This window comes from Oryza sativa, chromosome 3 (genome assembly GCF_034140825.1).
Source record: "Oryza sativa Japonica Group chromosome 3, ASM3414082v1".
Lineage (NCBI taxonomy): Eukaryota > Viridiplantae > Streptophyta > Magnoliopsida > Poales > Poaceae > Oryza > Oryza sativa.
In genome coordinates, this window is record NC_089037.1 from 6,743,146 (window position 1) to 6,769,422 (window position 26,277).

Genomic DNA, 26,277 nt, shown 5'->3' on the forward strand with positions numbered 1-26,277 from the left:
CTTTTGATCAAGGTGCAAGCTCAAGTGCAGCCCCTCCTCCTCCTCATGGGTATGATCCAAGTGATTTTTTCCATCCACAATATGCTTATTTTGGAATGCAACCCAACGAGTACTTCAACCCGGTACTTGGGGCTATTAATACCCTGAGTGAAAGCATTCAACGCTTGTCTACCGGGCATGAAGCTTTGCATGAGGATGTTCGTGGCTTGCGCACCGATGTTGGCAACTTGAATACTTCGGTGGGAAGATTGCATACTAGGGTGGGTGTCTTGGATTCTCGAGTCCAAACTTTGAAGAGTACCCAAGCATTTGTGTATCATCGTCGTCGTGATGCTCATCATCCTTCCACTTCGGCGCGTCCTCCTTCTCCACCACAAGAATGAAGACCTTTTTGGTACTTGATGCCAAAAGGGGGGAAAAAGTGTGTTCCTATGTCTCGTGGGTTGGGACTAGTAGTAGTGAGGTTAGTCACCTCATATCTAATAGGTTAAGGAGGTTTGGGCTATATTATGTATGGGTATGGGCTATTACTCTATATTGTGTGTTCCTTTTCGTTTTGTTGATCTCTATGTCATTTGGACCCTTCGTGGTCTTGTAATAGCCTATATTTATTTGTGAGCCCTTTATGTGGTCTTAATGTGAACTTGTGCTATGATGGATGGTTGGTGTGACATTGATATACTTGTGACCATCTTATGCATTCGGTTGATTCATATGTGAAGTTCACATTATAATTTGTCTATGTGTTGTGCTATGTTGATTTGTGAAATTGAATTGTGCATTGGCTCCATATTTGCTATTTGTGATTGTTATGCACATGTTTAGGGGGAGCTTTTGCTTGTCAATGCAATATATGTCCATGTGCTCTATGTTTGATTATATATATTTGTGGTGTTTATCATCAATTACCAAAAATGGGGAGATTGAAGCATCTAGGCCCCCGGTGTTAATTTTGGTAATTAATGACAAGCGCTAATTGTGGACTAACCATTGTCTTTGAGCTATACATTTTAAGTTAGGTCCACGTCATATGTGCGCATGGATGATTATCGATGGATTAAAATTGACGGCGCAAAGCAAAGGGAAAGAAAACGGTAAAACTAGCGCTTTAATTTAGAATTGATCGAGGTGTAGGGCGATCAAATTTGCTAGTTTATTTTTAGTTTCGCCGTACTATTAAAAGGGGTAATGACCTAGCAAAGAGATGATTTTAATTGCCACATTAGGTCATTATACATTTAGACTTGTGCTCACATTTCACACACACACACTTCACTAGGTTCGGCTTGACCAGGGGTGGTCAGACCGGCCACATAGTGGCGATCTGACTGGCGTGCCCTGGCCGGTCTGACCGGCCGCAAGAAGGCGGTCTGACCAACGCATAAGGCCGGTCTGACCGGCGGCACATGCGCGGTCAGACCGGCCCCCTGGAGGCCGGGATGGTGCTGCTCGGGATGGCCGATACAGAGCCGACGGAGCCGTATTCGGTCAGACCGAGCCGATGGCGGTTTGACCGGCCACCCCATGTCGGTCTGACCGACCAGGCTGATGGGGCCCTCTGACAGGGCTACAACGGCTAGTTTTCTAGCCGTTGCAGAGTAGCACGGTCTGACCGGCCACATACCTCCGGTCAGACCGGCAGAGCACAGAGTTGGGGGATTTCGCTCCCAACGGCTAGTTTTGGTGGGTGGGAGTATAAATACTCCCCCACCAGCAGCAAGGGGGCTCTCTTGGCACCCAATTCAATTGCATACACCCCTTGCATCTCTCTCACACTCACTTGAGCTTTGTGTTCATCCATCTAGTGTGTTAGAGGGTTGTTTAGCCAAGAGTCAAGTGCATTTGCTTCCATTGTAGAGCTAGTGTGGCATTTGATCATCTCCACGCCGGGTCATTGCTTGTTACTCTTGAGGATTGCCACCTCCTAGACGGCTTGTGGAGGAGTTGCCCGGTGACCTCTCCGAGAAGATTGTGAAGGAGGCCCGGCGCCGGTTTGTGAGTGGTTTGGGTTCACCACCTTCGGAGTGAAGGAAGAACTACCCTGGTGATCGAGGCTTGGGTAGTCCTCTCCGTGGGCCGGCTCCCGCCTTGCCCACCCCTTGACGAAGGGGGCGTGCGGTGGCTTCGTGGTTGAGCGGTGGAGTTGGGCTCGCCTCAACGGGGAGTAGGAAACCGGCGAGTTTCCGAACCTCGGTGAAAAATCTCTTGTCTCCTTGTCTCATTTGATTGTCGCATTTACATTTGTGCAATTTACATTTCTAGAGACATACTTTGACATAGGAGTGTGATTTACTTTCCTAGAGATATAATTGAGCCACTATCACCCTAGGTTTGCAAAACATAACTTAGTTGCTTAGTTAGAGTTCACCCTCACCAAGCCTAGCAACTTAGGTTAGTTTTGATTAGGTGTTATTTAGTTTTAAATCGCCTATTCACCCCCCCTCTAGTCGACATCTCGATCCTACAGGTGGTAGTAATTAAGATAGAAAATTAAACGATGCATGCAACCCAATTATCATGGGAGTACCTCTCAAAAAAAAACTCATGGGAGTTAATTGGTTTGGGGCCGGCCTCCTCGCTGGGCTAGACTCACTTGATAGGTTGTGGTCTGCAGACCGAAGCTACATCTAGACTAATCACAGCCTTGAAAATAAAATCTAACGGGGGTAAACAATTCTGGTGACGTGGATGCACCACAAAGTAGAAAAATGGTATTAATTATAGTTAGCGGGGATCAACTTTAAAGGAATATAGGATAAATGGATGGAGCACCATAAAACATTATTGGTTGTGTAGACTTGACGGTGCCACTAGCTCTGTCACTGCCATGACCTATTGAATCCTACTACCTAGGTTTTTATATTTTGGGACAGAGATAGTATAAAGCAGATAAAACCTTATAATTGCTCAAAACAATAATATGGATGTCTCACACAAAAATACAAAAACACAACATTCCAATTGATTAATGTATGGCTGATAACCTATAGATAAATAAAAGAAGAGACAACAATAATTTATAGGTACAATTTTTATATATGTATTATTTGTGATTGAAACCAATGTTGAAAATAGACTACGAGAAACTCCCTTTCCTCTCCTCGTCCACACAAAATTAACTTTAAAATCAAGTTTAACATTAAAACTTAGTTGTGGTTGATAAACATGGTTAAATGATGTTACGACGAGAGAGGAAGATTATACGTATCAAAAGTTTTTTTTCATAAAATATTAGGTTATACCTAATGCCAGATTTCTTCAAAATATGAAGAGTTTTCTTTTCTATTCTATAAAAATCTCTTTAAAACAATATATACTACAGACAAACAAATGACTTAGTTATTTTTTTTGAATTGATTTTGTAATTTTTTTTCCTCCAAAACCCTTCTAATCGCATTTCACTATAGAATCGAACTCAGGCGGAAGTCCTGGAGGGCGGAGAAAATCCTGAGCATCACAAGTCGCGACCTCACAGGGAGGGGCGGCGGCGCTCGCCGTGAGGCGCGGGAGGGGGCGCGCTCGCGGTGGTCCACGGTGAAGTGCGGCTTGCTCGCCGTGGGGAGTGCGGTGAAGAGTGGCTCCTCCTCATCTAGCAGTCTCTGCTCCAGTCGTCTGGTTCCCCCCGCCAGCCGCCACTCGCGCATTTCGTCGAACGCCTTCGCCTCCATCCCCTCCCACCAATCAATCCACGTGCTCCAGAACCCTAACCCTCGTGGGGGCGACGGGGGAGAGGTTGGCATCTGGCGATGGCGTGTTGCTGCCTCCGTGCCAGCACGGCGCCCCGCTTCCTCCTCTTCCGCGCCGCCGCGCGGCGAGCCCCATTGCCGGTCGCGGTTTCCAGGAAGGTACATGCTATAGCGCCCCCTTCTCTTCCTTCTGATCCCTTTTCCTTGGGGAGTGCACGAATCGAAAACAATCAGCATATTAGCTAGACGCAATGAGGTTTGGGGCAGCGCACAGCCATTCCACCAATGCTTCAATGACATTGCCAATGTTTGTTGTTCATCGGGCCACTGTTGTAATGTTATGCTGCAAATTAGACTATCCAAACATTTTTTTCTCTTATTATAGATGATAGTTATTCAAGGGTTATATACGGTCACACTGTCATTCAATCCAATGATTTGAATGTAAGATAATTAATGTTACTGAAATTTTCTATGTAATATCAGGGTTTCTCGGAACAGTCCGTATTGCCAATCACAGACATGATCGAGAATTTTCAAGGACCATCCATGGAGAACATTCCACGAATTCCATTATATGATGATAGCTTGCCCTCAAGCTTGTTGACAACTTCTCCGAATCCTAGTGATAGTGTAGCTCATGCTGACCCTTCAAAGAGTAGAATAATGCTTGTTGATGGAACCTCAGTAATGTACAGATCCTACTACAAGATATTGGGTAAATGTTTCCTGATTCTCTTTGTTACATCTGTATTGGTATATTATGTTTGGCTTCTCCTCCTTATCAAGGTAAATGCATGTTTAGAAAATAAGTGTTTTGATATTTATATTTAAACTAAATTCCACTGGCATGATTAATACATGGGAACTGAACATTTTTATTCTTCCTATAATGTGAAGGCACAACAGAATGTTGCAATATGTCCTAGATACACACAGACACATGCACAAAGGGCAAAAGAAGTTGTACATGTGCCCACACTTGATGTTTTATTTCATGACATGAAAACATTTTCTCAATTTATTCTCATAATTTGGGCATGATCTTTTGATAAAAAAAATATGGGCATGGTTTTTTGTGGTTTAACTTCTCTGCTGCTTTCCTACCCTGAGAACACCCATCCATTATCTCAGTATATATCTGTCTTGTTGAACTGTGCTATGCTGTCATAGCATCTTATAAGCAGCAGAAAGTTTCATTATTGGTTTCCGGTAGTATGTTCCTTTCTAATTCCTTTAGGATAATCATGTCAAAGGCACTCAAACAAAATCATGTTTTGCAAAACTACCATAGTATTTTTCTGCACAAAACTGGTTCAGCTGCTCACATTAAAGAGCACTAAAATCCAGGGTTAATTTGGAGTTAGGTGCCCAATTGCATTAATTGTTGGATTCAACAGCTTTATTTTTTTTCCTCATGTATGCAGCACAGCTGCAGCATGGTCAATTGGAGCATGCTGATGGAAATGGAGACTGGGTTTTAACTATATTTAAAGCTCTGTCACTGGTAAGTATATTTTTTTATAGATTTTTTTGTGGCATACTTGTTAATAAGCTTAAATTTATTCATAGTTCGTTTTCCGGGTCCCTTTAATGATAGTCCTTTTTTTTGGTTGCTTCACCTAATGTTCGTCTGAAACGCATCTTCTAGGCTTCTAGCACAATGGTCTTCATCTGTGTTTCTAGTTAAGGTTGACTATGGTACATGTGTTTGTATTTTGTTCTCATTACAAATCTATCATCGTACAAGTAGGAAGTGCAACATTGTTGAAGTGGAGAAATATTAAGCAACGTCTTTTGTAGATAAGCAAGGTTTTCAAACTGCTATGTTGCAAAACGTGGATTGGGTAGTGAAATTTTGACACACATGCTGTCTTTAAGTGGCATTGTTTAATGAACCAGCATGAGATAAGACTTACTTGCGATGAATAAGTGTGATGACAGAAGATACACTTTTTTCTTTAGTATGCTTGAGATGAACTGTTGGTATTTGGAGTTGTTGGAAACTGATGATTTACTAAAAACATCGCCTGTTTGAAAAAAAAAGGAGTATATGTTAGCCTCATAAGTTTATCCCCGGTTGACATCTGTCCTTTGTGGATCGTTATAGATTTTTATCATGTGGCGGTGTTACAATTCAACATGTTAACCTTCTGCCTCTACACAGAATCTTCTTTTCTCGTTGTAATATTTTATGACATGCGTTCCTTTGTTGTGATTCCACTTGATTTTGTTTATAACATGTGTGATCCCTATTATAACTACATTGCTTTTTATATCTCCAGGTTCTAGATATGCTGGAGTTCATTCCATCTCATGCAGCGGTACGCTCATCTTTTTTGTAGCCTAAAATTATATGGTCTTGTTCATATCTGTCATTTTTCTCATGGAACTTTTGTTAAAATAAAGTGTTTTAGAACATTGTTGGATGAATCATAGAGAATTTTTAAAACCCTTATATATAACTAAGATCACAGACACCCCTTGCAATTCCAATCATATTTCTTGCTAACAAAATGTGAAAGTTTCATGTCTATCCTTAGGAACTGGGGAGCATTAACACATGGTGCTAAACCATGGTAATGAGAAGTGCATATAAGCAACTTAAATTGTATGTTTAGCCCATAATTAAGGATTCAAGGGCCAATGCGCCAAAGGAGTATTTATTTTACCATTATACTGGAACATAATACTTAATATTTCCAGAATATTTAGAGGTTACTGGCTTACTGCTAGGAAACCAATAACCAGGTGCAGTGTAAGCATCATTTGTAGAAACCACAGTTTGTTTCTGTATGTGGTTTTATGTTTTATGCCTCTTAGCATTCCTTTTCCTTATGGTACTTTGAACACATATGCAGGTGGTGTTTGACCATGATGGTGAGCTTTTTCAATTGGATAATTCTCATATTCACTGAGTAAACTTTCACTTTATTATTTTAGTATTTTGCTGTGATTGTTTGTTGATTGCTCTCTGCAGCAAACACTTGGTAAATTTTTCTCTGTAAGCTTTGAGCATACGTAGCATGAGATCTTGTCCTGTCTGCAACTTGTTAAATGGCAACGGATGGTGGCAGTGGTCAGCAGTGCCTGTAATGGGAGGTCTAGCCTCCTGGAAACAGAGCTCAAGGAATCTTGAGTCTCTGTCACCTCTTCATATAATGTCAAATCTGTCCTTAAATCCTGGCTTAAAACATACATGCTCTTGAAGAATTTCTTGTGCTTCTTGTGTATGTAACTCATATCAAGACAGAGTAGTAGCTGAGAAATAATATGAATCAGGAAAGAAACAAAAATTCTCCATCTGTCTTTTTAAGAAATGCAATATATTAAGACAAAACCTTCCTCTTTCCTGCTCATATATCCCATTCTCTGATTTGTTCCTTTAATTGCTGATTGGAACAACTGGCTTTTTCCTCACTTTCTTTTCTTACTAATCCTTGTTGAAGTGTACTATGATTTCCCTTTTTTTTTCTGCACAAAGGATAGTATTTGTAGATTTTGATATGACAACAAATAAATGTTATTGGCCTCCCATGTGATTTTATCTAATATAGTTCAATTCAAGATGCATGGCTTAAGTTTAAATCCATATAAATGTTTCTGTGGAGGGATTCTACTTGTTTGGATCTACATCCCCTGATTTATTAGATCATAAGAAAAATCCCGGCATCTTTACTACGAAATTTGAAATGATACATTTCCTTAAAATTCTTAGAGTAACAAATAAGTGGCCAAACTTTTCTTTTCAGGAGTCCCTTATGGTCATTATACTGCCATGCCATCCAAAGAATGTCACATGGCAAAAGGTAAGAGTGATATACTGAAGTAACTTGATAGGATCATGGGATTCATGGGAGAATGTAACCGTTGGATTCATCTAAGATTTTAGGCATAACCACATCTTTATGTGATGGATGTCCTGGATTTATGTCGCACTTTATGTTAGTCCATTACTTAGCCAAGTATCAAAGCAGTAGGAGTGATTTAACATGACCTTCCAAATGCCTGCCTTTCATTTCTTTTATGACTTTTAGGGAGATACTGCTTATTTCTGATCCTATTTCAAATCATCCTTTTCTTTTCCCCTAGTAGAATAATACGATGATATTTCATTTTATATTTGGGAATGATAGTTTAATACTATATATGGTTTTTACACTTGTGTACCCTGGCTCATCTGTATTTGCTTTGGGGCTTCTGGAGACTGGACTTGTTTCTAGCCTGCTGGGCTGGAACAATCCATCTTACTTATTTCCCATTTTACTTTCCTTTTCTATTACTCTTATATAGTTGTACACTGAAGAACAATTAAAATTTCAATTGGAAGTAATGTCTTGCAATGTTTTCAATCCTATAAAAGCATGAAACTGTCTTTTTTTTTTCAGGAATGACTTTTCGTCACATGTTATACCCTTCCTACAAGAGCAACCGCATCCCGACACCAGACACCATTGTCCAGGGCATGCAATACTTGAAGGCATCTATTAAAGCGATGTCAATCAAAGTGATTGAGGTAAAAGATATATTAGCAAGTGTATGATTGGCATTATATTCTTTATTATATATTTTCATTTGAGTTCTTAAATGATGGTTGTAGGTTCCTGGTGTCGAAGCTGATGATGTTATTGGCACACTAGCTGTCAGCAGTGTATCTGCAGGCTACAAGGTAATAAAACTTTCTACTGTGATTATTTGTGAACATTTTATTCATGAATTGTTCTTCAATATTCTCAATGGATATTTCATAAGTATCTCTCTTCATGAATCGTTCTCCAGTGCCGTCTTTAATCTTTCACATCATTTACAAAAGTTAGTACTTATAAACTGCTGAGGTGTTATAGATTCACTGAAACTGTTTTTATTTGTTTTGAAATGATTGATATTTTGTAAAAGTTGATTCATAACTAACTTTTCCAATTGCACATGACAAAACTGAATGTCTGGAATTAAGTCATAGGTATGTTGAATTTTGTAACAAAAATGCAAGAAATACAGTGTAACTAAAATGTGATGCCGTTGCAGTGTGTTGGATATGATATCTTATTGTGTACTCTGGTCCTTATTTGAAGGTACGGATTGTCTCCCCTGATAAAGACTTCTTCCAAATTCTTTCACCTTCTTTACGTTTGCTGAGGATTGCTCCTCGTGGTTCTGGGTAAGTGTACTTGGTTTTTTTTGCCTTTCTTGCATGCTTACTGGAATACTCTAATAGCTAATCGTTTTTATTTGGACATGGAGGATGGTTTCATTTGGAGTTGAAGACTTTGTCAAGAGATATGGAGCACTGAAACCATCACAGTTTGTTGACGTTGTTGCGCTTTCTGGAGATAAAGCCGACAATATACCAGGTACCCTTTATTTCTATTGTGCCTTATGCTACACATCTGTTCTGACATCCATTCTTCTTTCAGACTAATTTTTGTTGGTAGCTATGAAAACTATGAGAGAAAGGATACTAAACTTTGGTCTGCATTGGGTTGTATTTATTTATTTATTTCTCGCAATAAATTCTTGTGCTTGGCTACCTTTGTTTTTCTTGTCCAATATCTTTCATTTCAGCTCTAAAACAGAAAAATGGACCACAGTTGCACACGATTTTGATGTGTCAAAGTATTTTTAAGTTGATAATGTGATAGAAAATAAAGTTCATACACTGTATATAATGTGCTTGCCGAAGAAAATGGTGGTTGCATGATCTATAGACATAGTGATTTCATTTTGGTTCTTCTACCTATTTATTTATTATTTATTATGTGCTGTAATCTTACTGTTTGATAAAAACCTTAAATCAACTCATCAAATATGTTATGGACCCTATGAAGTCTACTGTCCCCCATCTTTTTAAGGGGAAAAACATGATTCTCATGTCTGAAAATTATTTCATGTTATGATATATGTTTGTACGTTACCAACACTTCACCAGTGCAATGCAGATTCGTAAGCTAATTTTCTATATATGGTAGTCTATCGACCAAGTTGTTTATGATGTGACCGGAACCATGTTCTTTTTCAGGAGTTGAAGGGATTGGAGATATTAATGCGGTAAAACTGATAACTAAGTTTGGTATGTTCTTCTCTTTAAAGTTTTTTTTTAGATTGTCGCCTTGGTGCGAACCACTCGAGCTAAACACATTCTGTTCTAATAAAGGACTGCTTGTATACACTCAAACTACTCAAGATTGAAAAGTTCATGATTTCCCTGTGATCAATCTACCTGTTTAGTCTTGGTTATTAAGTTCTACTCCCCTAAAAAATATAAGTAGTTTTTAGCTTTCTCAAGTCTTTCCTAAATGTAAGTCATCCTAAACTTCTAGCCACCTTTTACTCCTCCCTTTCTTCCGTGAATAATTCACATTATTCAATGTGGTATAAGTAAAGGGTAACAAGGTCGTTTGATGTACTTTATTATCCCTGTACATAAATCTAGAATAACTTATATTTGGAATCCAAGTATTCTATGTTTTGAGTTTGGAAATAGTGGGCATATTAGCTGTCCTGATAATCCTGCAATTCTCCAAAAGTTATAACTTTGTCATTTTATTGGTACTCACATAGGTTCCTTGGAGAATCTGTTGAAATCTGTGGATGAAGTTGAGGAAGAACGAATTAAACAGGTATCATTCTTAATATTATACATTAGATGAGATATCCCCTCTTCGCATTTATCAGCATGCACTTATGCACAGAAATGCCAAGATACAGAAACTGGGTTGCATGACGCTTTTGTTTCACTAGAACAGCGCAATACAATGACCCCATTAAATGGCATTGATATTTTACCCTTTAGTATAATATGATTATCTTCTTGAATGTTGATTGCACATACTCTCTTGTCAAATATATCATTTTTTATCTTATGACTTCTCAAATGGTTGAGCAAATCATATTTGGTGTGGTCCTTTACAGGCTTTGATATCTCAATCTGAACAAGCAATGCTTTGCAAAAGCCTGGTAATCTTTTTTTTATGTTGCTCAAAAGTCCTTTCTATTGTCTTGATGAATCATGAAATGCAATCATCTTCCATATTATATTGTGAGATTCTATCTCAACCAGACTCTTCTCATTGAATTTACACTTCTTGTAGGCCACATTACGTTCTGACCTTCCATCCTATATGGTTCCTTTTAAGACATCGGATCTTGTGTTTCAGAAGCCAAAGGTAGCAATTGTAGCATCATATATTTATGAAAACAACTAAACCATTACTAAAGTTTGTCCCTCTGATTCCTGCTTACACTGTTATTCTTGCCCGCAATGCTTCTTCAGGATGATGGAGCCAAATTCATAAAACTCTTGCGAGCTTTGGAAGCATATGCAGAAGGCTCGTCAGCAGACCTAATCATAAGAAGAGCCGCCTATCTTTGGAACAAACTTAACTCATGACTATGCTGATGTTTCCAGCAGTGACAACATACGAACTTTTCAAGCACAAAAGTTCCACCTGAGAAGATAGGTGCCTTGGTGCTATGTTTCTGTCAAATTTGGTGCGAGCGGCTCGCTGTGCTTTCTGGCACAAAAGGTGGACGGTGCATGTTTAGACAGGCTGTGCATACCATGAAACTGATAATTAGTTAGTTTTGTAGATAAAAGCACGTCATGGCTCATGCAATCTACAGAACATGATATTTTTTACACTCTAATGAATGGTGGCTGCTGGCTGGAAGGTGGAAGAATGGCATGTAGGTACCTGAAAGCTTAATCATTCGATTATGTGCAACTTCGTAGAAATATTATCTAGTGACATGTCACTATTCATATGCACAATGATACCAAGTTGGTCACAAAAGTATGTGGAGTACGTGTCTTTTCCTCTTAGCAGGTGACGGGTACCTAGTACGTATACTCCCTTCGTCTCAGAAAAAAAGGCAAACCCTGAATTTTCGTGTCCAACTTTGACTGTCCGTCTCATATGAAATTTTTTTATAATTCGTATTTTCATTGTTGTTAGATGATAAAACATGATTAATATTTTATGCGTGACTTGTCTTTTTAATTTTTTTCATAATTTTTTCAAATAAGACGGACGGTCAAACGTTAGACACGGCAACCCGGGTTTGTCTTTTTTTTTGGACGGAGGGAGTGTACCTACGCAGCCATCTACTTGCGGACTAAAGTCACCAGGCAAAGCAACACTCCAAGCCAAACAAGCCGACGCACGGCGGCGTCAGCTCGCCGCGAAACCGCGCCTGCGGGGATGTAGCACGAGCTGGTCTGCGGCACCTGCTGCCCCTGCGTCGTCCCCGGCACGCCGGCCGCCGTCACACAGTACCCCGTCGGCGTCATCCCTCTGCTCGGCTGCGGCGTGTTCTGCAAAAACCAAAAAAAGACATGGAGATCAGATCAGGGACGTCCATTCCATTCGATCCAAAGACTGCAGGCAGAATCGGTAGGCAACGAGCATCGATGAAACCTGCACCGTAACTGGAGTAACGGTGGCCGGAGCCGCCGTGCCGGGAGCGGCGGCGAGCCCGATGTCGTAGTTCGCCGTGAGGTCAGTCCGGTAGAGGCCGAACGACCGCTCGGACTCCGGCCCACCCTTGAGGTCCTCGTCGTAGAGCGCGAAGAGGTACGTGTCCACCGATTTGCCTGGCGTCCGCGGCGTGCCGACCTGCGACTTGAGGTGCGCGACGAGGTTGCCGTTGTACGCCCTGGCGTTGTCCACCGTGGCGCCGCCCTCGTCGGCGTCGCCCTTGTACGGCCACCCGGTCTCGGCGATGACGATGTCCACGCCGCTGTACCCCTTGGCGTCCAGCGCCGCGCGGATGGCGTCCAGCTGCGCGTCGAACATGTTGGTGTAGGTGAGCCCTGACCCGGCGTCGACGCGCCCCGGGTTCGGCTGGAACAGGCAGAACGCCAGCGTCTCCGGCCGCGTGTCGGAGGCGTAGGCGAAGTACGGGTACGGGTTGATCATGAACGGCGCGCCGTTCTGCTTCAGGAAGTCCAGCACCGGGTCCAGGCTCCCGGCGAGGTCGGCGTGGAACGCGCCCGACGACGGCGGGTCCGACGACGAGAGCACCGCCATGGAATGCACGGTCGAGATCTGCTAGTCAACCGCAAACTCGTTCAAGAAACCACCGCGATGCGTACGTAGAGATGCTGTGATGAGATACGTGCCTTGGTGGTTGAGCCGGCGGGGAGCGCGGCGAGGAGGTTCTGCATGGCGGGGAGGAGCTGCGGCGCGAGGGTGGGATCGCCGGAGTTGAGCAGCTCGTTGCCGACGGAGATGGCGGAGACGGGCACCGTGGTCGGGATGTTCGCGGCAGCCCAGGCCGACGCTGCCGCCGGGGAGGACGCGAGGTTGGGGACGTCGCCGTTCGGGACGCCGAGGAGGATGGAGATGTTGGAGCCCGCGAGCGCGGCGACGAGGTCCGGCTGGGGCTCGTAGAGGCGGACCTTGCCGATGGACGTCGACTTCAGCAGGTTGGCCGTCGACGCCGGCGGCGGGAGGTTGTCGGCTATCGTCCCATAGTTCACTCCGATGAACGACTGCGACGCTGCAAATATCAATCAAACTCGCATGAGAAATCCAAGTTTACAAAATTTCAGCAAAATTCATTTCACATACAAATTCACATGGCCAACGCTGTCGCAAACTTCGTACGCGCAGCATCTGCTAATAATTACTTAATTGTCACGTTAAGCATATGGCAGTGGTGAGAGCACACGCAAACGTACTACCTCCAGAGCAGTAGTTGGATAGCAACAGGACGAGCTGCGTTGTACAGCTTTGGCCTCTTTGGGGCAGCCATTATCTGTCAAATGCTGCCGGGCGTGAAGCGTGATCATTGTTCCTCTTTGTTTGGCCAATGGCGAGAGCTGTTGCCTGTTGGTCAAGTTCGAATTATTCTCCCCCAAAATAAAGCCTCCAACTATTCTAGCGGCCGTTAGGTGATGGATCTTGCGCCCACGAGTGTTGGCTCCTATGCTTTGGATATTTGATTTGGTATTTGCTAGATTCCTTGACCAACCCTTTTGGTGTACTCAATGCGAATCGTTGGTAAAAGTCACCTCACCAGGCCAATGTAAATTGAGCATGGTTCATATGCAGCTAGCGCAGATTACAGTTCATGCCAAGTTGCTCTGTTCTTTTTTTCTTTTTCAAAAAAAAGGAAGAGTCAACTTCGGGTCTCTGCAATGTTTAGCTACAAAGTCAACAGCCATAGCACAACGGCTTCTTACCATTTCTACCGTTTGAGAATAAAGCGTTGAAAAAGTCTGATTAATCCTATAAAGTATGGAACAACCGGGTAAATTATCTCCCAAAAGTATGAAATTGGTTCAAATAACCTGTAGAGTGGTTTTGGCCACCGGGACCACGACGAACACACAGTGACATGAGGATGTAATTGATTAAATGCATTTTTACTCCTAACTATAGCGGCTTAGGAAAGAAGTAACGTGATCGGAGAAAGTTAGTGATTGAACTATTCGGCTGAAATTGGTTAACGTGTCTGTCATGCAAACAATACCACTCGGTCGCATCACCGCCTAAAAGAACACTTACAAACCATCCTCACATGTTTCTTTAGAAAATAAAAAAAACTTCCAAACAACTTTGATATGTTGTTTTTTTGGAACACGGTATAAACGTAAATATTCATACACATGCGTGCACTTATCTCTATAAACATATATATATATATATATATATATATATATATATATATATATATATATATATATATATATATATATATATATATATATATATATATACACACACACACACACACACATACACACACACCTAATATCATATCTCTTTAACTAGCTTAAAAGTACCTCCCAGAAACTATAGAATACTTTATGTGGAACGCTTTTCGTACTTTAGGGGCACAATAACCGATTTCATACGTTATGTAGACTGATAAGTGCTTTAGGTATTAAATAAAGAGTTTTCTCTAACAAACAATATATGGTGTTCTGTATAATTAACCGTCGCTTTTGAATGCAATCCCAAAATAATTCCTCTCTTTATCTAGGCGTTGGGAATATGATCAGGAGTCGTGGCAGAGAAACTCCATTTCTCTCCCCACTTTGCCCCTCGTGTTGGCGAAATCTCAATTTCTCGGAGCAAAAAAGTAAGATCTCATCAAATCCTCCCCACCTATTTATTAGAAAAAAAAATGTGCCATCAATCGCCATCTTCTTTGCTCACCATTCCGGAAGCTAGAAAAGGTTCGGTAACTCGGCACGAATGAGTAACCTGCATCCGTAAAAACGACGCAGAATTTCGTCCTACCACTTCGCTGAACTGACTAAAGTATTCTAGTGCAGTACGCTAATTCGAGGAACAAAGAATCACAACGAAAGTGAAGCCATTGTTCCACTATTCCAAAACCGAACTAAGCTAACCAGTTAATAAGCATCCAGCGAGCGAAACATGATCTGAAGATGATTCGGTGATACCATTTCATCTATCTATCTACCAACAAAATGCAAAAACGAAATCAAAACTTTCACCGCGATAAGAAACAACAAGGTAGCATGTCAATGATGTACAAGAAGCAACGAATCACTGGCACAATTCGCAGGAGACAGCTTGAGTGAGAAAGAAGCGCTCTAGCGCGGAAAGAACTTACTTGCCAAGTGGAAGAGGAGCGCTTGCAGCAGCCCAGAGGTGACAGCAGCATCCAGCCACCTCCTCGCCCCCATGCCACCACTGCCAGCCAAGCTACTAGCAACAAGAATCCTACTGCTTGATGCAATCTCGCCGCAGCTTCTCAGATGTTCGAGTCCAATTATGGCTACTACTTGGGATCAGTGAAATGGTCGAAGACTCAAAGGAGCTCGAGTGGCAAACTGGCAATGGGAGAGGCAAAGAAGAAGACAAGGAGGAAAGAGGCCAGGAAGGAGGAGGAGGAGGCGAGTCGTCGATGCAGTCTTTGGCCCCCTTGCTTGCTGCGTAAAATAAGAGGAGAGAAAGCGGCGGGGCGCGAGGTGACACCGTGGGGTCGGCAGCACAGGACAGGGACGACGACGACGACAAGGGTTGTGTGCGGGAGAAGCCGCGGTCACCGTCGCCTCGCCTCCTTTCTCGCGGTGCCTGCCTCTGACCGCACGTCTACACGCGCGGCGCGGCCCGCCAATGCGTTTTTTCCCCTCTCCTTTGGTGCGTCAACTCGCCGAGAAATACAGCCCCGGCATATAAGAGGAAAAAGCGAAACGGTAGTATTTACAAATGAAAAATAATTTGTAAATAAACTTTTATATACGTGTTCTTAACGATCTAAAAGCAAAGGCTAAAAAATAAGCAACAATAAAAAAAATCCCAAAATAAACTCTAAATTTAAAGTTGAAAATTTAAATTTTAGCTGATAAGCACAAGCATAAAGATAATGGTGATAAGCAGGTGAGCCGTAAGACTTGTTTAGAGGAGATTCTGATAGCTACAATTTTTTTTTAAATCATCGCATAACATAATTTTCTCTAGACCGTCTAAATTTTCACTTAGACTTTTAGAATTTATAGTTGTAGAAAAAAATAAAATAGAAGATAGAAGCTAGAGAACCCATTTTTTTCTCACCAGTTAGTTTAATCATAAGCTTTAAGAATAAAACCGCAGTGTGGATCGGCACAGCGAATAGTGGCTTTGATCAGGGAAGGGAACGGAGGCGATACATCGTTCTCGGTTCTCGGGTGTACTTGCTTCTATCTTTTTCGTGAACGCGTAAAAAATGTGCATGTCAATATATCGTCGCGAGGATGGCCCGTGACGAGTATGTGGCTGTGCGGTTGTGCCGTGAGCCTGACTCGCGAGAGCAGATCAGCGTCGTACCTGGAATTTTGGTTTCGGGAGGTGATGGGATTTTGCTGTCTGTCAACAATCTGTCATGGACGTTAAGCAGGATTGCATGAGCGAGCGAGTGGCGAATATGGGCGAGTCGTGTTGTGGCGCGGAAACAGCCACACGGGTGGTTATCGTCGTAATTAATGGGTATACTAATCACCGGTGCTCATCTCCAATTATTAAGCCGCTGGCGCTCGCTGAGTGAGGTAAAGCGATTCCATATGCCATAATGCCACCCGGATCGTGATGGGGATGATGGCAAATATGGGAAGAAAACAGCGTTTCACCTCTTGTTCATCATTGCCCCGGTTAATTGCAGTAGTATGCACAAGAAGCTTTGACCTGTGCTGCTGACAACCTCGTATGAGTGCGAATGCTCTCCTCCTCGTCGGTGGTTACTGGCCCGTTGCTCTATCACAAGTTCACAACTCACAAATTAAACACACCATCGTCCACAAGGCAGAGCAAGGCTACCAGGCCACCGTGTCCACGCGCGGCTGGGTCCCCTTTGTCACGGACGCCCGCGGTACCCACGGCCCACGGCCACGGGGGATCGGCTGCCTGGCCATGGTGGACTTGGGCGTCCTCGAATTCGGCTGAGTTAAGTGGCAGTGTCTGTGAAGAGCATCTTTTTCATCCTTGAAAAAGTAACATGAGGTACCAATCTAATCTAACCATTGATTTAGCAGGGATATGATCAGTCTAATAAAAACAGATGTCCTCTCTTCGTCGTCCCTGCCCATCCGTCGCCGCCGTGCATCCAGCCCGCCGCCGTCCCCCTCGAGCTAGCCGCCACGCCGCTGCTCTCCCGACGTTTTTTTCTCTCGTGAAACAGAAAATGACATAAATTCCCTCCCACCCATAGTACCACTTCAATGAGAAGGTACGGTACCATGAGGTACGGACGATTTCTGACCGTTGGATGATGCCAGATCAATGATCAAGATTTGGTACTCCATAACCTCAATAACAGTAAAAAACCTCTTCTGTGAAATTTTCGGGGACATGGGCAATTGGCCAAATGGCTGGCTGGATGACTGAAGCCGGACCGAGTAGGTCTCTGTCCGTTCTCCGAGCCTGCGTTGACGTGTTGCGTGGCTGTAGCTGTAGTTTAGGCGATCTGTTTGCTCGGATTATCGAGATGGCAAAATGGGAACCATGGTCAGGCCAGAGTCGGCGTGTCTCGCGGCAGCATCCGAAAATATAGAGCACTTCAAGCACTACTGGAGAAATGATCTTTACCAGGTCGAGGAAAAACCACAATTGTCCCGGTTCATAAAAAACAGGGACTAAAAATAATTTTTAGTCCGGTTTATAAGTTCAATGGGAAGATTTGATCTATCAACCGGGACTAAAGATGGCAAAGATGGTGTTGGACGACACGTGGCTGCGCCATCTTTAGTCCCGGTTGGTGTTTTGTCCCAGTTATTTTAACCGGGAGTAAAGATGGACATCTTTAGTTCCGGATTCGCCGTCAGTTTCCAACCGACGTTAAAGATGGGTTCCAGCAGTGAAGCGTTAAAGATGGGTTCCAGCAGTGAAGGCAAACTAGGCAAAGTGTGTACTATGGAGTGATCACACGCGCAAATAGCAAGTGTGTGGATATGTGATTCACGTTTATACGTAAGTAATTTAAGCATTACGCGCTGACATCCCATGTGTAGGTATGTATATATATACTCAGGGTAGGCGACTTCAGACAGAAACTGTCAGGGGCAATGTACAAGTTGTAAATAGACACATGTGGTTCATGATGGCTGAGGGTTTTGTTTCCTAAATAAAATAGGGAGCTGAGAACTGTTTGTATCGGGCTAATAAGAGCATCTCCAACAGTCTCTACATCTCACTCTTCAAGTTAAATTTTAATAATTCTAATAAAAAAACATGCTCCAACAACCTCTCCAACCGGATGGCTAAGCCATCCGACTGACCAAAACCCTTCCTCCACTAGCCAAATTTAGCCACTCTATTTGGCTGACCAATGGTGGGCCCCACACATCCAGTCTTCTCTATCCCCACACGGCAACCAATGAGGAGGCACAAGAGGAGCATGAGGAGGAGGCATGGGGAGGAGCTCGAGCACGGCAGCCGCCGGCCCCCGCTCGTCGCGACCGCCGACCTCCGCACTCGCCGTCGTCATCATGTCGCGCGTGCCTATATCTCGTCGTCGCCGCCTTCCACCTCTCGCGCACCTGGATCTCGTCGGCGCCACCTTCCACCTCGCCGCGCCTGGATCTCGTCGTCGTTACCATACACCTCGCGCGTGCCCGGATATCTCGTCGTCATCGCCTCTCGCCCGCCCGGATCCTCGTCGTTGTTGCCTCCTGCCTCATGCGGGCGGATCCCCGTCGCCGTCGCCCCCCGCCTCACGTGCGCTGGCGTCCTCGCTTCAGAGAGGGCCAGTAAGGAGCTCGAGGATGGGCCGATGGGGTTGCCCTAGCGGGAAAAGAGGAAGCAAGGAAGAAAAGAGGAAGAAGGGCGGTGGAGGCTGACATGTGGGTTCCATTGTCATAGACTCAGGATGAAAAGTACAAATGGAGAGTCTATTGGAGCGAGGAACTAGTTTGACTTGCTAAATCAGATAAAGAGTTGGCTATATGGGTGTTTGGAGAGCCGGATTTTAGTAGTCTGTTGGAGATGCTATAAGGTCGACAGGTCGTTCATCAAGTCTTGCACCCAATGTTCATGTGAATTCAGTCAAAAATGTGTACTCACAAGTCACAACGTGCTATCGGAAGGCATTAGTGTATCCTCTGAAACTGCGTAGTACGTGCTCTCGTGCAAGCAATCATGCATAGCATAGTGTTTTCAGGTGTAGGTGAAGTAAAGGAGTAAAGGACTCATTCTCATGCTAATACAAAGATCGTCAGACCTCTCGAAATTAGATCACATTTATAGAAAAAACTACAACGACATCTACAATCTCAAATTAGTTTCATCAAAATTCACCATAATATAAAGTATATCTTGATGGTATATTTTATTTGGTATTATAGATATTAATTATTTTTCTATTAACTTGTTCAAAGTTAAAGAACTTTGACTAAAAATAAAATCAAAACACCTTATAATACGAAATCAAAGGAGTATTTTTCAGCTACTTCAACGTACGGATTATTAACATGGATCATTTGCTCCATAACTCTAAAGATATGTTTCCTTAGAAACCTTCTTCTATTGCATTGTTTAGATCATTTATTTTAACCTATTTTTAGGTCTTTTTTCTCAAGACATTTGATTTCTTCCTATAATCAAATACGCAAAATCTATTTCGAGAGGCATCTCGATTTATACTTAACGAGCGACGCGGACAATTGCGTGAGAAGTACTAGTAGCGTTACAGACATGCATGCAAGTAGTTTTTGCTATTAGGTTGTCCATATTTTTTTTCTTATGAAATTTTCTCTTAAATTACTTATTCGATCTATAATCCGATTACACCGTTGTGTTCATAACAATTAAATCTTTACAACAAGATCTCACATGATTATATTTTGATGAAAAATCACAAATTACTTTTATGATATGTCTAAATTACTTTTAGATTTCACTAAGTTACTTCTTAGACATACAAAAGTAAATTCAGTAAAGCCTAGAAGTAATTTACATATATTATAGAAGTAACTTAGAACAAAACGAATGTAACTTTGGCATGTCATTTCAAGTAAATCCGTTGTAGAGATAAAAACATGACTCTATCTAGAAATTAAATTAATCAGCACAAATTATGGAATTAACTAAAAACAATAATAAAGAAACAATAATAAAAGTAATCACCTCAGAGCATTATGAATGTATAGGAAGTATTTTAATCAAATTTAAAAGTAACTTATATATATGATAATTAAATATATGATAATTTGTTCAATGAAAAAATGTATTAATTAAAGTTACTTTCTTTTTGTTATAAGTTACTTTTATAATATATGTAAATTACTTTTAAGCTTTACTGAATTTACTTTTGTATGTCTAAGAAGTAACTTAGCGAAATCTAAAAGTAATTTAGACATATCATAAAAGTAATTTGTGATTTTTCATCAAAATATAATCATGTGAGATCTTGTTGTAAAGATTTAATTGTTACGAACACAACGGTGTAATCGGATCGTAGATCGGATGAGTAGTTTAAGAGAAAATTGTATTTGAAATATAGGTGGATGGTGTCTCTTATAGATGGAGTGGTAGACAAACCAGCTACCACTAGCTGTGTAGTCACGTCTAATCAAATAGATAATCCGCCAAAATAATGTAGTAGTAATCAAATAGACCAAGATCGTATATCTCCTATTCATGGCCCGAGCTTGTGAGTTGTGACTACGGGTATGTTCACTTTGATATCATTTTCAACCATATTTTTTTTGGCAAAGTTACCAAAAAAAATATCTACGTTTAGTTTGTTACCAAATTTGGTCAATACATAAGAAATCCTGCCAAATTTTGGTAATATTGTCATCTTACCAAAATTTTGGCATTGCCAGAACTTTGTAAGGTTTATTTTGGCTACAATCTGAACGGGCTCTACATGTCCATACACCTGAACAAATTTTCACCATGCTAGGATCTTTGTGGGCTAAAATAGTCTAGGGTGGTCTGGGCCGTAGGCCTTAGCCCAAGCTCTAATCTATCCGCATCTATCTCTCTCCTATATTGTCCATGCTAAATTTGGAGATTTTACTTGCAAGATCGTATATGTAACTTACGATGTTGAAAACAATTGTGATGATCGGTCATCACAAACAATTTATATGACGACAAGTCTATAAGACATTGTTGATGGTTTAGAAATGGTTCCACGTACAAAGGCTAACATGTAAAGAGACACACATTAGTGTGTAAATCTGACTTTTCAACAAATATGTGCACTTGTTCATTGTTCAAAATATATTCCATGTACCCACAGAAAGTTCACATTTACCCCCAACAGTCACTGATGCAATCCTAGCCGTTGATCTCCGATCCTGTGGTGCTGCGAGCACAGCACAGTAGAACTGTGGAACGAACGAACACGAACGATGCCGAGAATCACCGAGTCCTCTTCCTCCTCCAATACCTCTTCTTCCCCTTCGTGGCTTCGTATTTTCCCTCTTGTTCTTCTCTTCCCTCCGCCAATTCCAGGCAGTTCTAGCAAAAAGGTGCCTCGGATGAATCGGGGGCTCCAGTAGGGAGAGGAGATGATCACTCGAGCGAAGCTGGTGGAGCAGCTGAGAGAGCACCAGATCCGGTCGGCGCAGTCCTACTCCGCCGCCCTCGCCGTCTTCTCGCCCAGCCCTCACATCGCCTCCAGGTAAAGGTCCCTCATCTTCTTGTTCCTGCTAAGATCTGATGCGACGCTGCTACAAACATGATGCGGTTAGGGCTTTTAGTTGGATTGCCCTGATTTTGGTGGTCTCCCTAGATTCAGTGTAATGATCAAAATCAGATTCGTCTCCCTAGATTCAGTGTAATGGTCTCCCTAGATTGGCTTATTCTTTGTTTTGCTTCCTTGATCATATGGGTATTGGATGATCTGTGTGAATAGTGGCAGTATTTTGTTTTTTGGTTAATTTCTGGTTGTAGCAGTGCACAACAAGAAGGGATTTTAGTCTCCTTTATTTGGGACTAAGTATGTGATATGGTTTGAGTAGGTAGAAATTCACAGTATGATATTAATAACTTCATGACTAATTATTAGCTGTGCACTCAATTGACGGCGCAATGTCTTGTGAAAATTAGAATTTCGAGGTCTCTACTAAGAGATCTTTTTTGACTTTTGTTTGAGACTAGGATTGTTAAAAAGCTCGGCCATACAATATCTATTCGATGGCAAGGTGTTGGATATATGATCTGAAGGGGCTCTAAGATAAGGCCCTCTTCTGTTTGTATGTGGGTGCTACTCAGCAATAGTCAAGACAATAGCATAGCTGTTGTGTTTTATTAGTATATTTGGATAAAACAACTTAATTATGCAACTTTTCATCTATTCCCATGATCATAGTCAACGGAGTACTAGAACAAACAACTGCATTCATGAATAATGATGCAAGCTATGGTGTCTTCACTTTTGTCAGTAGCTGAATACAACAATTTGTGAAGGAACTAAGGAAAAGAAAGGGGAACTGAATACTGTCAGCTAGTTGTAGTTTCCTATACCTGAGCAAAACTCATGCCTGCAGTGCATCGAGACTGTTTCATTTAAGCAACCTGGTGTTGGTCCAGGTTTGACAAAATTACCCAAAGCAATAGTGTTTGGTTGCTAACAGGCCTCACACTTAGTCACTTAAGAACCTGTCCTATCCCTAAACCTGGTCAAGCCCTGCCAACTTGCCAAGCCCACCTACCTTGGCCAGGCCAACCTCAGTTTGCTCAAGTTTAATTTTTACAACTTATCCAGTTATCCCTAGACTCAGGAATATGCCTAGCAAGTGGCAAGCACTGCATAAGTTTAGCACTTTATCCATTATATGCACTGCAGTGTAATGGAGAGGTGGCTAAGATGATATGGGATGTCCTCATGTCCATGTATGTAACCCATGTTTTAAGTTTGTTGATCACACCAATTCATGGCTTGCCATTTCATGCTTCAAGAGACTTGGATTGTCTGCATGGCATGGCGTGCCAGTTGGAAGGCTTATATGACAGCCAATGGCTAATTGATGGATTAATAAAGTGAATCTCATTGTCTGTTTAGGGCCTGTCCGAAAATAAATTATAGTTGAAGGAGCTAAGCAGGAATAAATAGGTCACTACAACTGATGCGAATAGACAGGCTTGGTCCAGTTGGTACTTAGTAGTAACATTTCTATTAAAGAAAAGATTGGCCATTTATTTTTTTCTGTTTTTTTGTTTGTTCTATTTTTTGGTTTAGTTTTCATTGGCTAAACCATCATATTTCTTTAGTACTACAAAAAGAACGACTCACGATTTTCCAAAGTTCAACATCAAGTCCATCACTTGAGTTGTGGCCTTACAAACAATATACCATAAGATAAACCTGCGACCTTGAAGAACCTTTAAAAAATGGTGCTTTGTGTTAGGGTTTAGGACTTATGATGAAAAGTTCATAGTAGAGATAGTATGTTTATGTTTATAATTTTGAACAGAGTCTTTTTTACCCACTATTTGTTACATCTATTATCTATTATGCCAGAAACTTGCTTTTATTTATCTTGCAAGATGGGCAGCTTCCCTTTCTCATACGAAGAGGCAGTCATGAAAATGTTGCAGTGAATATTTGAATTTAGCTGTAATGCTTTATACATGCTTCTGCATAAATGTGTATATAAAATATAGTGGATGCCAGACTTATAGGAGCAAGCGAATGTTGCTTTAAACTGTTTTCACGAACACTTTACTGTGTAGTCTACAGTGTTCTGTAAACGGGTCTACTAGGCTGTTTATTAGGCTACATAAAGGGAACTGATGCTCATAACTGTCGGGTTGCCAGTGAGACTACAGTCCAGCTAAGCCATATTAACACTACTAGGTAGGTGACCAATACGAGGAAGGTGACTGAATGAAAACCGGTTACTGATTTTTAGAAACTAGGCAATCTACTTTGTTGTGTACTCTGTTTTCTGATTATATGTATTTACTTAATGTTGTCTAAGCAAAACCTATTGGCCAGTGAATCATCTTATATTTTCCATGCAGCATTGCTGTCATTTTATACATGACTGATGACACTTGTGGTACTGAATTAAGGCTTGTAACTGTCTTCAAAATATTTAGTTGTAGTGCTAACATAAACTATGCTTTGTGTTGGACCCCTACAAACCTATTTTGTTTGATTCCCTACAGTCTGCATCCAAAGTAATTGTAACTATTGAAACTAAAAGACAAATTGATAATGAATGCCTTCGATTTTCATTGCAACAGAGGATTTTCATTCTATCATAGAATTCACTATCCTGAATTGTACTACTTCCGCCCCGTAATATAAGGGATTTTGGAGACTTATATTATGGGACGGAGGGAGTATTATATTAGGCAATTTTGTGACATACTTAGCTTGTGCTGGAGTGAATAAAGGAAACATCGAGTTTATAGTGAACACAATGTGCTCATTTTTCCAATTGAATGCGATAGTCCTGAAATTGTTCATACCCTTTCTCAGAGTTAAGAACTAGCAAACTGAATGTAGCATGGTTAATGCAAATGAGCTCTTAGTATTTGCAATCTGGAAATCCTTGTTGATTTTTTAAAGTCTAAACTACTATATAGAAAGTATCTTGCTTGTCTATAATGAAACTGATAGAGGAAATACTATAGCTTGTGAAAATGAGCTTTAGGTAGGTATTCGCAACTGGAATTCCTAGGTGATTTTCATTTCGGTAGGCCGGTAGCACAATATATAATCTGTTGGTTGTTGCTATCCTGCTTCTGCTTCTGTTTTGACTTCTGAGGCCTTTGTTATTGCTCTTAAATCCATGATCCTTTATGTTGCAGGCGGGATCTCAAGGTTGCTCTCTTCTATGCTATCTTGTTTTGTTTTGTCATGGTGTCCTGCTATGTTGCCCTTTACTTGAGATGGTTCAGACTTTCAGCCATCTTTGTAGTTTTCGGAATTCTCCTTCCAGTAGGTCTCAAAATATCTAGGCATAGAAGGCTGAAGAGGAAAAGAGAAAGGAGATTGTTGTTACCTTTGTCCATGTGAATATATTTTTGATATCTTGTAACATTGTAGTAAAACCGCGCAACTGCAAATAGGAAATTGCCTGCTTTACTTAATTTACAGACAGTTCAACTTACACCCAAATGTCTGAATGTATTACCTATTCTGTTTTGGTGCATGCACATACATATGCACCAACACCCTTGTCTCAGTTTTTGCCCATCTTTTTCGAGCTTTGCCTTTGAAAGGTAATGCTACCGTTAGAAAATTTCTGATAGTGAATCTTTGGATATCTAAGCCTGTTTGTTGTGATTATGCTCACTAATGCATATGTGAAATAACTGGTCAATTGTCGGTCACTTGGAATTATGTTTTGTTCTGTGTCAAGTGATCTGCTTTCCCTGTTCTTAGCATATCATGTACTCCCTCCGTCCCATAATATAAAGGATTTTGACTTTTTGCTTGCACTGTTTGACCAATCGTCTTATTCAAAAAAAAAATTAGAATTATTATTTTTTTTTGACTTACTTTATTATCTAAAGTACTTTAAGCACAACTTTTTATTTTTTATATTTGCACAAATTTTTTGAATAAGATGAGTGGTCAAACAGTGCAAGTAAAAACTCAAAATCTCTTATATTATGGGACGGAGGGAGTAGTATGAATACGGACACCGTATGCTTCGGTTCTGTTTTCTTTTCGTCTGAAGATCCTGCTTCCCAAGTGTGTTGCAACCTGTGGTTCAAGTTCAACTAATGTGAGCCCATTTATGCATCTGTTGTCGGCCCAGCAGCCACTTTTTTGCACTTCCTGCTATGTTCTTAAATCCTTAATATACTTCCCAGATGCACTGCTTCTGCAGTACTGATTGCTGGCATCGTTCTTCGAGAGCTTGAGTGCCTTGTAAAAAAGGCAGAGGCACCACTGCACCAGGATAACTTACATTAGCTATCAGGCCAGAAACAGTTCAGTCCAAGCGCACTGTCTGGTTACCAGAGGGGATAAGGCCATCATCATTGTCCATGGTTCGGCACAGGGCCACTGACACTGTGTTACTAGCTCCGAGCTTAGCTCTTGTCGGAGCAAAGCTCTGTGCCATGATCGGAACGTTCGATGCCGGTTGCCGGATGCGTTTATCCGCGGCGGGAGCAGCGGTTGCCATCTCGCCGATGCCGCTCTCCCACCAACCTCTACCCAGCGGCGCAAG

General features: G+C 41.6%; 3 protein-coding genes across 6 annotated transcripts; 2 read left to right on the forward strand and 1 right to left on the reverse strand.

The window, feature by feature from the left end:
* The first annotated feature begins 3,437 nt into the window (after window positions 1-3,437).
* On the forward strand, window positions 3,438-11,505 carry LOC4332131 (uncharacterized). 2 transcript variants are annotated; one of them, XM_015776707.3, is made up of 15 exons: window positions 3,438-3,845; window positions 4,173-4,404; window positions 5,114-5,193; window positions 5,972-6,010; window positions 6,548-6,566; window positions 7,439-7,495; window positions 8,075-8,202; window positions 8,287-8,355; window positions 8,759-8,844; window positions 8,928-9,037; window positions 9,703-9,753; window positions 10,245-10,303; window positions 10,596-10,640; window positions 10,775-10,849; window positions 10,957-11,505. In XM_015776707.3, the coding sequence occupies exons 1-15, from the start codon at window positions 3,747-3,749 to the stop codon at window positions 11,071-11,073; spliced, it is 1,266 nt and encodes a 421-aa protein (XP_015632193.1). In that variant the 5' UTR covers window positions 3,438-3,746; the 3' UTR covers window positions 11,074-11,505. The 2 variants fall into 2 exon arrangements, with proteins under 2 accessions (XP_015632193.1, XP_015632194.1); XM_015776708.3 differs by lacking the exon at window positions 7,439-7,495.
* Window positions 11,371-15,602, reverse strand: LOC4332132 (glucan endo-1,3-beta-glucosidase 7). 3 transcript variants are annotated; one of them, XM_015776706.2, is made up of 4 exons: window positions 15,273-15,602; window positions 12,805-13,184; window positions 12,113-12,730; window positions 11,371-11,997 (listed from the first exon to the last, which is right to left on the reverse strand). In XM_015776706.2, exons 1-4 carry the CDS (start codon window positions 15,343-15,345, stop codon window positions 11,788-11,790), a joined length of 1,281 nt encoding a protein of 426 aa, XP_015632192.1. In that variant the 5' UTR covers window positions 15,346-15,602; the 3' UTR covers window positions 11,371-11,787. The 3 variants fall into 3 exon arrangements, with proteins under 3 accessions (XP_015632192.1, XP_015632191.1, XP_015632190.1); XM_015776705.2 differs by having other exon boundaries at window positions 12,107-12,730; XM_015776704.2 differs by having other exon boundaries at window positions 12,101-12,730.
* Window positions 15,603-21,545: 5,943 nt separating this feature from the next.
* LOC4332133 (uncharacterized) lies at window positions 21,546-25,206 on the forward strand. Its single transcript, XM_015773219.3, has 2 exons — window positions 21,546-21,764; window positions 24,905-25,206. The coding sequence occupies exons 1-2, from the start codon at window positions 21,652-21,654 to the stop codon at window positions 25,110-25,112; spliced, it is 321 nt and encodes a 106-aa protein (XP_015628705.1). The 5' UTR covers window positions 21,546-21,651; the 3' UTR covers window positions 25,113-25,206.
* The last annotated feature ends 1,071 nt before the right edge of the window (window positions 25,207-26,277 follow it).

Bases quoted from the DNA above. Each gene is read 5' to 3' on its own strand.
- LOC4332131 (XM_015776707.3), top strand. From the start codon at position 3,747: ATGGCGTGTTGCTGCCTCCGTGCCAGCACGGCGCCCCGCTTCCTCCTC. The intron at 7,496-8,074 runs GTAAGAGTGATA...TTTTTTTTTCAG, and splicing joins AGAATGTCACATGGCAAAAG to GAATGACTTTTCGTCACATG. The intron at 9,754-10,244 runs GTATGTTCTTCT...GTACTCACATAG, and splicing joins AAAACTGATAACTAAGTTTG to GTTCCTTGGAGAATCTGTTG.
- LOC4332133 (XM_015773219.3), top strand. From the start codon at position 21,652: ATGATCACTCGAGCGAAGCTGGTGGAGCAGCTGAGAGAGCACCAGATC. The intron at 21,765-24,904 runs GTAAAGGTCCCT...TTTATGTTGCAG, and splicing joins AGCCCTCACATCGCCTCCAG to GCGGGATCTCAAGGTTGCTC.
- LOC4332132 (XM_015776704.2), bottom strand. From the start codon at position 15,345: ATGGGGGCGAGGAGGTGGCTGGATGCTGCTGTCACCTCTGGGCTGCTG. The intron at 13,185-15,272 runs GTAAGTTCTTTC...TGATATTTGCAG, and splicing joins GCTCCTCTTCCACTTGGCAA to CGTCGCAGTCGTTCATCGGA. The intron at 11,998-12,100 runs GTTTCATCGATG...TGGTTTTTGCAG, and splicing joins TTACTCCAGTTACGGTGCAG to AACACGCCGCAGCCGAGCAG.